Source organism: Microtus oregoni, unplaced genomic scaffold (assembly GCF_018167655.1).
Source record: "Microtus oregoni isolate MIOR12 unplaced genomic scaffold, Mior012 000000F_ref0000247, whole genome shotgun sequence".
Taxonomy (NCBI): Eukaryota; Metazoa; Chordata; class Mammalia; order Rodentia; family Cricetidae; genus Microtus; species Microtus oregoni.
In genome coordinates, this window is record NW_024543059.1 from 42,503,184 (window position 1) to 42,513,974 (window position 10,791).

At 51.8% G+C, this 10,791-nt stretch overlaps 1 protein-coding gene across 1 annotated transcript; it reads right to left on the reverse strand.

Annotated features, from left to right (window-relative positions):
• Nucleotides 1-5,955: 5,955 nt before the first annotated feature.
• Nucleotides 5,956-7,646, reverse strand: Myod1 (myogenic differentiation 1). Its single transcript, XM_041635918.1, has 3 exons — nt 7,020-7,646; nt 6,526-6,604; nt 5,956-6,206 (listed from the first exon to the last, which is right to left on the reverse strand). Exons 1-3 carry the CDS (start codon nt 7,644-7,646, stop codon nt 5,956-5,958), a joined length of 957 nt encoding a protein of 318 aa, XP_041491852.1.
• Nucleotides 7,647-10,791: the final 3,145 nt, after the last annotated feature.

Consider the following 10,791-nt stretch of genomic DNA (forward strand, 5'->3'; position numbering starts at 1 on the left):
CAGCCCTGTGATTTTCTTTGCATTCATTATTTCTCTCGCTGCCATGACCACATACCTCAAAGGAGGGAGGGTTTGTTCTGGCTTACAGGTCTAGGGGACATAGTCCATTCAGGAAGGGAAGGCATGGAATAGGGGCAGAAGGCACCTGGTCCTGTGCAGCAACAGTCAGGAAGCAGGAGGGGAACAAGAAGTGAGGTCAGCTAAAAACCCCACAGGTCCAAATCCCCCACCTCTTCCCTTGCCGCCAGTGACATAACTTCCTCCAGCCAGGCTCCACCTTCTAAAGGTCTCCCAACCTTTTCAAACTTGGCCACCAGTATTCAGACACAGTAGCCTGTCTGGTACATCTCACATTCAAAGTACAGTTCTCTAAACATATATTTTAGATACAATTATCTTCACAATGTCAGAATAATTTCAATTTATTTTACCATTCAATGTTATTGTTTCTGTTTTATGTTCCATTTTTAAAAATATATTCCACTCAACCCAAATGAGATTTATTTATTTAGGTAGGACTTTAACATGCCCATAAGTGTCACCAAACACAGGCGTAATCCAGAACAGAAAGATACCATGGTCACAACAGATTGCTTAATGTAATTTATTCTGAAAATTAAGAAACAGCTTAGACCATTTAGGCTCCTTCCCAAGGTCTTGGAAGTGGCTCATGCATGAGAGGGGGCCTGAAGCCCAAATCTCTCTTAATAAAGTATATGCATGCTGTTGACTCCCAGAGGCCCATTTGTTTGAATACTTGGTCCCCAGTTGGTACAACTATTAAGGAAGGACTAGGAGGTGTGGCCTTATTGAAGGAGAAGGGGTGAGCTTAAAGCTGGGGTGAGCTTTAAGATTTCTAATGCCTATACCATTTCCAGCTCGCCCGCCCTCCCTTCTCCCCCAGCCCCGACTCACACAGTTCTTGCCAGTGCTCCAGCACCAACCTGCCAGCCCACTGCCATGCTCCCCACCATGCTGGCCAAGTATCTAACCCTCTGGAACGGTGAGCCCTGTGTAAAACTCTTCCTGCTGTAAGCTGCCCGGGTGAGAGGTTCCTTCACAGCAATGGTAAAACAGCTAAGATGGCTGTCATGTGAGCATATACATGTAGTGGATGTATACACACTGGGCAAAATGACTGGGGACTCTCCACATGCAGTCACATGAAAATGGCCCCAGAAGCAAGGGGTTTCACCTGCACTGAAAACAGGGTGGGCAGTCGGCGCTTCTGAAGTGACTAAGACAAGGGACAGACAACAGGGACGCAATTTCCATCCTCCAAGGTGTGATCCAGCTTCCAGCCCCTCCCCTCTTCTCAGCTGTCTTCAGTGGCCATAGCACACGACAAGAGGAGCGCAATCGCTGGAGTCCCTTAGCCTGGGTTTAAATACTACCTCAGGATACACGCTGGTCCAGATCCCCTCTGTAATGGCACCTCAGCCCACTCAGACGCAAACCAAGGTCTGAGTGCTTCATGGAGATGCTTTTCACCAGATGAGATGAAGGCTTCCACACACCAGCCACTGGGAAGATTAGTGCAGACTGTGCACACGGCTGGCAATGAGCGGGGCCAGCGTCCGGCCTGTCCTCTACTGCTGGACCATAAATCTCAATGCAAGGACAGTCTGCGAGGGTGAGGGGCAGCTGGTTCCCAGTACAGAAACTACCCATCTTTCGCCTGACAGTCCCCTCTGAATACACCCCCTATTTTTCTTTTTTTTTTTTTTTTTTTTTTAAATATTTATTTATTATATATACAATGTTCTGTCTGTGTGTATGCCTGCAGGCCAGAAGAGGGCACTAGACCTCATTACAGGTGGTTGTGAGCCACCATGTGGTTGCTGGGATTTGAACTCAGGACCTCTGGAAGAGCAGGCAATGCTCTTAACCACTGAGCCATCTCTCCAGCCCTATTTTTCTTCATAATATTTTCACTACACATTCATCTGAGTTACTAATAGATATACACATACACACGTATGTGTTAGAGGTAACTCACTTAGTCCTTTGTTTAATGGGAACACTCCCTACGACTTTTAAGTTCTGTGACAGCAGAGCTGTTCTAAGTTCTGTAGAGCTCTTCTAAGGGCCTGCAATACTTCCATGTTTTTTGTCTCATCCAAAGCATCCTTGGTCCAGCGCATGCCATGTATCACCCTAGCAACCCCAGCAGCCTCTGGGCCGGTCCTCTGTAATGCAGCTGCCTCATCAGCCTTGAAAGGATCATTGCAACATGGAGCAGCACACACCTGGACCAGTAGCCATAACAACAGAATAAATGGGCATTTGCATAAGGAAGTCCAGTGTGGTGGTTCATGCCTGTAACCCCAGCTCTGAGGCAGGCTGAAGAAGGAAGACTGCCGAGAGTCCAGGGCAGCTCAGACATGGTGAGTTCCAGGCTAGCCAAGCTACAGAGTGAGACCCATGTCAAAAACAAAACAAAAATTAAAATAATAGCAAAAACCTGTATCGCTGGCAGCTAGGTCTCTGGAAATGGGGCTGCGAATACTTGCTTCGGAGAGAGGGAGGAAAGGTCACAATATCCATATTTGCCCCTCCCCCAGGTTCTAATCACATGACCCCCTGGCCCAGCTGCTTAGAAGCTGAAGCACACAAGAAGGGCTAAGTGATAGAGCACTTGCCTAGCAATCTCAAGGCCCTGGACTTGATGTTCAGCTGCAGGGAGGGTGGAGACAAAATAACAAACAACAACAACAAAAAGGAAGAGCCAGAGAGATGGTTCCACTGGAGGAATTTGCCATGTTAGGCAGCTTACAATCTAAGCCGAAACAACTTGTAATTTCAGCTCCAGGGTGGGTGGGAACTGATGCCTTTGGCCTCTGGGGACACCTGCACACACACGAGACATGTAAAAATAAAATAAACCTTTAAAAACGTTCTGAAGGATATAGGAGGTTTAGAATAAGTGCTGGGGGCTGCAGGTAGAGGCGCTTGCTGCTGGGACCAATGACCTGGGTCCAGTCCCTGGAACCAGCGTGTTGGGAGGAGAGAATGAATTCCTTCAGATTATCCTTTAATCTTCCATATACACCACAGTATACACACACTTGCACACCCACATGAAACACACACTCATGCACACACACACACATGCAAACACCCAATAAATAAATATCTAAAAGAAGATTTTAATTTTTTCTGGGGGTGGGGCTTCACTGTGTGTCTCCCCACAAGTTGCCCATGCTTCTGTAGCAGTCTCAATAGATGCGCTTATTTGCCACACTGGACTAGATGGAATTTTCCTTTGGGTTGTTGGCTACTTCTTTATACGAGGTGACATTTCTTTGCATCTCCTCGGAAAAGTCACAAAACATCTTCCTGTCTCTTTATGGTTCCCTCCTGTCTGTTTTTCCAGTCCAAACAGAGCTTTCTATAATATATATTATTTCTGTTCTTCCCCTGTGTTGATTCCTCTGGGGCTGCCTGTCGCCTCTGGATGCAGCTCAGGGGAGGCCCATGTGGTCCTGCCTCTTACTCTCCATCTCTTCAGCTGCTTCCCACGAGCATCTGTGGGCTCATGAGGCTGCCCCTTCCCTCCTACCTGGTTCTCGCTGTGTCCTCTTATTAGGGGTGATACCATGTGGGCTGCCCCGTCCTCACCCAGTCTGTATTCTAACGCTTAATTGATCACCATGTGACCAGCTGTGGAAAAGATCCAACCCCTAAATGTCGGGTGCGTCCCAAAGGTAGGGGTGTGTCCAGTGGTCTCTTTTCCTTCAGTATAGGACTTGGCATCTATTCAACAGACAAAGTCAGGACATCCCTGAGGGGACTTGAGGGAGCGAGTGTATCTGAGAGGCCCTAGGGAGCATCTGAGAGGACAGGCTGAAGCTTTGAGTGACTCCTCCAGTACGGTGTTGGGGCAGCAGAGCCCACTCTCGGGATGGAGTGGTCCTTCCTGTCTTTTCTGTGTCGAGAACCTGGCCTATGGGAGCTCAGGAACAGGATCTGTAGGACAGAATGCAGGAAGTACTGAGGCTCTGGGGACAAGTATGAGTGAGGACGAATTTGTGCCAGGTCATTCCAGGGGAGGATAGACGTCCCTGTAGGGGTGGAGGGCAGGCACCAAAAGCTTTGCTGTTGTCTGTTACCTACTCTTGTTCCTCCTGACACATCTGAAATAGCGCTTTGTCCAGGAAGCTCTCCTTGCAATCTGGCTGCACCAATAGCCTCCCCTCTGCCCAGACTTCACAGCCTGGCGAAAAGCACCGCAGCACTAGACGTGATGCTGCTCCGAGTGCCCTTCTCCTCACAGGCTGCGAGCCTCTGCCTTCTTAGGAAGCAGAGCGAGGCTCTGAGTGTATCCTCCCGATGGCGCTGTCTCCATGCAGGCTGCCTCCCGCAGTCACATCATCACAAGAGCCTGCATGCACCACACCGTGTGCGAAGCATCTCTTGAGCTCTTTAGCTCTCTCTTCCTGCCCTGGAGCACCCCGCCCTCCTCCACACTTGTGAGGGTGTTGAGTGGTTCTAGGACCACAACCACCCACAGAGCCTTCTGGACATGCTGTGCGTGTGAAGGAGAACTATTCTCAACCTTACACACACTTCGGAGTCCCCAAAAGGAGATTTTGGAAAACAGCCATAGCTGGCCCTGGGCAGACTTATTCTGCCAGGATTTCAAGTTTGTGGTGCTAGATTTTAATTCAATCAATCAATCAATCAATTTATTGGCAGGCTTTCATGTATCCTGGGCTGGCCTGGGACTTGCTGTGTAGCTGAGAGTGACTTTGAGCTTTTGATTTTTCTGTGCCACCTCCAGGGTGTTGCACCTCCCACGGCAGGTGTCTGTGGTCCTGGGGACTGAACCCAGGGTTTTATGCATGCTAGGCAAGTGCTCTACCAACTGGACTACCTCCCTCAACATGACTTTTAATTTTTCCTTTAAAAAGCTTGTTTTGGAGCAAGATCTCTACTTTATAACTAGGCCTGCATCCATCCTCCTGCCTCAGCCCTCCCAGTGCTGAGATTGCAGAGATGAGCACATCCGGCTTTTTATATTTAAACTAACATTAACCTGTGCATCGTTCCACTAGAACCTCTGTTTTCCTTGCGTGGGGTGTGACCTGCTGCTTACAGGCAGGCCTAGCCCTCCTTAGTAATCTAGCACCATCCAGTGTCTTTGCTATCCTTACGCCGCCTACAGGGGTCGCTGCGACACAGCTCGCCCAGATTGTATTGTTTCTTATTGATCCCCTTGGCTTGCCTAGAAAAAGCCAGAGTCACTGATGTATAAATTAGCGTCTTTATTTCCAACACATGAGCGAGTGAGTCCTGAGACTCTCCCACCAGAGGAATAAACATACAAAGTTCTGTTTCACTACACAGCATGCCTCAGAGATAAATACAGCCAGGGGGCTCTGACTCTGGCCAAGCAACTCTTATTTACACGAATAGATTACACAAGTCTTATATAAAAAAAAATAAGTGGTCCTGAACCGCGCTTGGGACAGGGAAGGGTGGGATATGGTTACACCTGTTACACACGGGACTGGAGCGGCCTCAGCAGGCTGTGGGAAAGACTGGGTGTCAGGAGACCTCCGGAAAGTAGGGATCCTGTCTCCACCAACAACCGGGATGTGGAGGGCAGGGCTTAGGTGTGAGGGGCTCACCCCTGCGTGAGGAGTAGTGAGGAAGAGGAAGAAGGCCTGGCTGTTCAAGGATCAGCTCTGGCCCCCTGAGGGACAGCGAGTCTCTGTGAGTCGCACGAAACAAAACAAAATAAAACAAAACAAACAACGTCAAATGGACAGCATCCTTTCCTTGGGGACCGATGTGGGACAGACTTCTGCTCCGCCCATCTCCAGCCTCTGAATGTGTGACTTTGAAAGGACAGTTGGGAAGAGTGTCATTTAAACTTCATCTTTTGAGCGTGAAGGACCCTAGGGACCCCGGAGTGTAGGCGGTGCGTCCTCTCTTGCCGCAGCCGGCCCTTCAAAGCACCTGGTAAATCGGATTGGGGTTCACGCCTACAGGACACTGCGAGGTGGCGTCAGGGGAAGGGGTCTGGACCCCGTGTTCTGTGTCGCTTGGTGATGCACCCTCCGGAGGACCTGGAGGAGATTCTGGTGGTGCATCTGCCAACAGCAGCGCAGGCGCGGCGGGGCTGTCTGTGGAGATGCGCTCGACGATGCTGGATAGGCAGTCGAGGCTTGATACTGCAACACTCTTCCCTGGCCTGGATTCTGTAGGGGAGGGGAAGATTAGTAATGCAAGCTGGAGTCCCTTCAAGCCTCTTACCCCAGCCCAGCACAGAGCTTTGAAGCAGAAGGGAAACTAAGGACTTGCTAGACTACAAGGAGAAAGAAGAGGAAGGTGCACGTTGTAGTTGTTTACTGCCCCAAACACCACCAACACGCCTGGCCCCGTCGTCCCAAGATACAAGTGTGTCTGGAGAAGAGGAAAGGAAGGAGTACTATTAAGCCTGGGGAGCGAGGACGTCTTCAAGGGGAACACGGAAGGCCAATGAATGCCTGCTAGCTGGGAGCAGCTGAGAATACGCACCGCTGGACGCCTCGTTGTAGTAGGCGGCATCATACCCGGTTGTCCGCCGGGACCCACCCGGGGGGCCGCTGTAATCCATCTGTGAATAGCAAGAATGCCCGAGTCAGACCCGTGGGGCGGCTGGAACACTACTCCTTGTCACCGCCCCTCCCTCACTCCCCTAGCTGTGGCTTACAGGACTGGGTCAGCCCTAGTTAGGAGACAGGAGCTGGGTCAAACTGATCCTGGATGGTCACCCAGGAACAAAAATCTGGACTCGGGTAATAAGGAATTGAGAAGGAAACGTATGTCCTGGTGTCTGCGCAGCAGTGTTCTGATGGCATGCATCCCCAACTGGGCAAATCGCAGATGCTCAGGGTCTCCAAACAGACCCCAGTGACAGATGCCAGGGACACCTGTGTCTAAAGGACTCCCCCGACCCCAAGGGCCTCTGAAACGCATTGCAGATACCCCAGGTGTCGCCTGTACTTGTCCTTCTGTGTCCCTGGCCTTACCATGCCGTCCGAGCAGTTGGAACGCGGGCTGGAAGCATCCGAGTCGCCACTGTAGTGCTCACTGCCTCGGCCTGGGGGCAGCGGACCGGGCGAGTAGAAAGCAGCGGCCCCAGGTGGTGCTGCGTCCTGGTCGCGCAGCAGAGCCTGCAAGCCTTCAATGTAGCGGATGGCATTGCGCAAAATCTCCACCTTGGGCAGCCGCTGGTTCGGGTTGCTGGACGTGCAGCGCTTGAGCGTCTCGAAGGCTTCGTTCACTTTGCTCAGGCGGCGCCGCTCGCGCATGGTGGCGGCCTTACGGCGATCAGCATTGGTGGTCTTGCGCTTGCACGCCTTGCATGCCCACAGTAAGCAGCGCCCAGCCTGGTGGTGCCCGCTGGGCGCGCGCACATGCTCATCCTCGCGAGCGCCAGGGCCTGGGTGCACAGCGGTGGGGAAGTGTGTATGCTCCTCCGGTTTCAGGAGGGTCCCCACGTGCACCAGACGCGGGTCCAGGTCCTCGAAAAAGCGCAGGTCCGGTGAGTCGAAACACGGGTCATCATAGAAGTCGTCGGCTGTGGCAAAGGAGCAGAGAGAGCCGTCGGGGCCTGTCAAGTCTACGTCCCGGAGTGGCGGCGACAGTAGCTCCATATCCTAGCTCCTAGACTTCTCGGTCCTGCCTCTCGTTCAACCCAATCCTCAAGAGTCACCTTAACTTTCTGTCACTCCTGAACCCTGACAATGACAAAATACTGAGGGTTGGAATGCACACCGGCTGTCCTCTACCTCCCCTGCCTGTCCTGTCCCGTAGGAGTTGCGACGAAGAAAGCGATCGTCCTGGGACTTTTTCCGTCCCTAGCTTCTCGCCAGGCGCCCTGGACTATTTATTCAGGGTAGCCTAAAAGCCCGGGAGCTGGAAAGGGAGACTGGGGGCGGGGGCGCCCCAAACCAATAGGAGTGCAGCAGGGCGGAGCTTGGGGTCCCCAGGGGAGCCTCTGGGGCCAGAGAGTGCCCCCCTCCCGCGGCTCTGCGCTGGGACAGGGAGGAGGGCAGAGACTGGCAGGCAGACACCAGCCGTTCCTTGCACTTGGCTATCTGGTGCAGCCTGCCCACGTCTCTCCAGTGCCTACTACAACCTCAGTGAAGCTGGCCACAGCGATCACATCGGAGCTGACCTTGGACCTCACTGTCTCCTGATTTCTTGGGAAACCAGGCACAGAATAGACGTTAGAAACCAGAGTGCAGGAGATCTGGAGAGAGACACAAGGCAAAAGGGCAAAGCAACCTCTAGAGAAGAAGCAGCGAAATGGTGACACACGGAAGAAGTGGATCCAAGGACGCAGCGGGCTAGAGACAGTGAGGCTCCCAAGATCTAAGTGGGCAAGCCTGAGACAAATGACTTGGTGGCAGTGATATTTGGCTCATTCCCAATCTGGGAATGTCTCAGAGAGCATCTGGTCTTGCTCATCTTCCACAAGAAGCTAAGAAATCCAGCGCAGTCTATGCGGTAGTTGGGGGGATCGTCACTAAAACTTCAAGCCACACTAGTCAAACTCAGGGTGGACAGAGGGAGGAAAAGAGGGAGGGAGGGAGGGAGGAAGGAAGGAAGGAAGGAAGGGTCTCCACTCAACTTACCCCGCAGGATTCCTTCTGTGGGTGTCTAGAGAGCCGGACGGGGTCTGGGTTGATCTATTTCTCAGCTAAGATGAAAGCTGGCTTCCGCAGGTTTGTGTCATCTGTTTTGAGTGGAGCCACAGGAAGTGTCTTTCGTAAGGGTCATGATGACCAGGACCTGGCCTGATGACCTCACCTGCAGTGGGGTCTGCTAAACTTTGTGGAGGTGATCTCTTCCCAAGTCTGTGTCCACTTCACTTCTAAGGATAATGACAATGTCCGGGAGTGACTGGGAGGTGCAGAATCCAAAGGGAGGAGGGTGTGGAAATGTCCGGGGAGGTGTACAGCTGTGCCAGCAAGAGGGCACGCTTCTGACTCCAGCACCTGCTTGCACAGTATTAGCCTGGATTGTGGGGGCCGTGGAGTCTCCAGGCTCTGTTCCTCTGGAGACTTAGTTGTGTCTCTTCACAGCAGACTCACTGTGGAGGATAGGAGCAGAAGGATGCAACCCCTCCCCGGAGCTCTGGCTCCCCTACCAACTCCAACACACCCCACCCCTGGGATGCTGATGTCTCTTGGGGCTCTGGCTAGGACCGGGTATTCCTACCATGTCTTCTCTCCTGGATATCAGAAATCTAAGCAAGGGTGATACCAATGTCTTTCCCACTAAAGTCGGGAAATCATCTTAGCTGGCCCTCTACAAACTGGGAAGCCCTGTGTATCCCTCAGACTCAGAAATCTCCTTTGAAGTCCCACTCTTTCCCCTTCACTGACACGGGCAGTACTGATGGTCCCTTTTATAAAGTGTTCACCCTCTTTGCTCTTTTATTTAGTCATTTAGTGTTCATGGTGGCTTATCTACCAAACACCAGCTACTGGTCCAGGTATTGGGGACACAGCAGTGAACAAAACCAAAGACCCATTCACATAGTGTTTACATTATAGGAGAGGATGGCGGACAAGCACTCAAGGAACTGTGCGGTATCAGGGGTTTATAAATTCTACATAAAAATAAGAAGAATAAAGCAAAACAAGAACTAGTTTTCATTCCAGCAAGCAGGGACGACCTCTCTGGGATGGTTGTACTTGTGAAACAGCCTGGATGAATGGAGACAGAGCCACCACAATCAGGTACTTGCTAGAGAGAGGGACAAACATGTGCAAAGGTCCCGGGACAGGGGCAGTCTTATTCTTGCTGCCCTCCCCTTCGGTCCTCTTCCCTGGGCCTGGCCCAGGATTGGCTGTTGGGTCTCAGCTCAGACTTCCGTTACCAGGATCTTCCCTGGTTGGTGGAAGGCAAGGACAGAAGAAAGGTGACCAGTTCCGAGGGCACCACAGTGCTCCAAAGGAGTGATCGTGGCCACGCAAACGGTTGCTGAGCTTTGGGAGGTGAATCTGGTGAAAAGCGATTGGATTCCAGATAGACTCTCAGGATGCAGCTTGGCAGGCTTGCAAAGATGAGGTGCCTCACCAGTTAAGAGCACCCGCTGCTCTTCCAGAAGACCCGGGCTTGAGTCCCAGCACCCACATGGCTGCTCACAATTGCCTGTGACCCCAGTTCTAGGGGACTTGATGACCTCTTCTGATCTTGGAGCTTCACGGACACGAATGCAAGAAAAGCACTCACGTACATACAAACTTTAAATATATAAAAATAAAGATGGGGAGAAGCAAGATTTATATATGGTTGGATGTGGGCACAGGGACAAGAGAGACATTAGAGATGGCTTTAGGGAGGAAGGAACTGGGAAAAGTGGGTCTGTGAGTGCCAGATGCAGTTTGGCCAGGGGTTGAAACTCAACAGTAAACATCCAGGTGGGGATGTGGTGTTGGGGTGGAGGTCCCGAGGGCATGATGAAGCCTTGTCCACTCTTCCTGTAGGACACCCCTAGGTCTCTCATTCCTAAGGTCACTGTATAGGCTATGCTAACTCCTACCCTTTGCTGGCTTAGATGGCCACACTAAGGTGCCTGCTGTCCTCGCTTGCACTCATCCTGGCCCCTGCACAGCAGCAGAGGAAATGGCAGAGGTCCCGGAGCTCTTTGCATTCATCATCGTGCTCAGATGAAAATCTCAGCTCTTTCCCCAACTACACGGCCGTTCGGGGACCCTACTCCGTCCCCTGGAGTCACTGTCTCCTCAGTTGGTCCTATCTGGTTAGCCAGCCGCCTTCCTTTCTTTC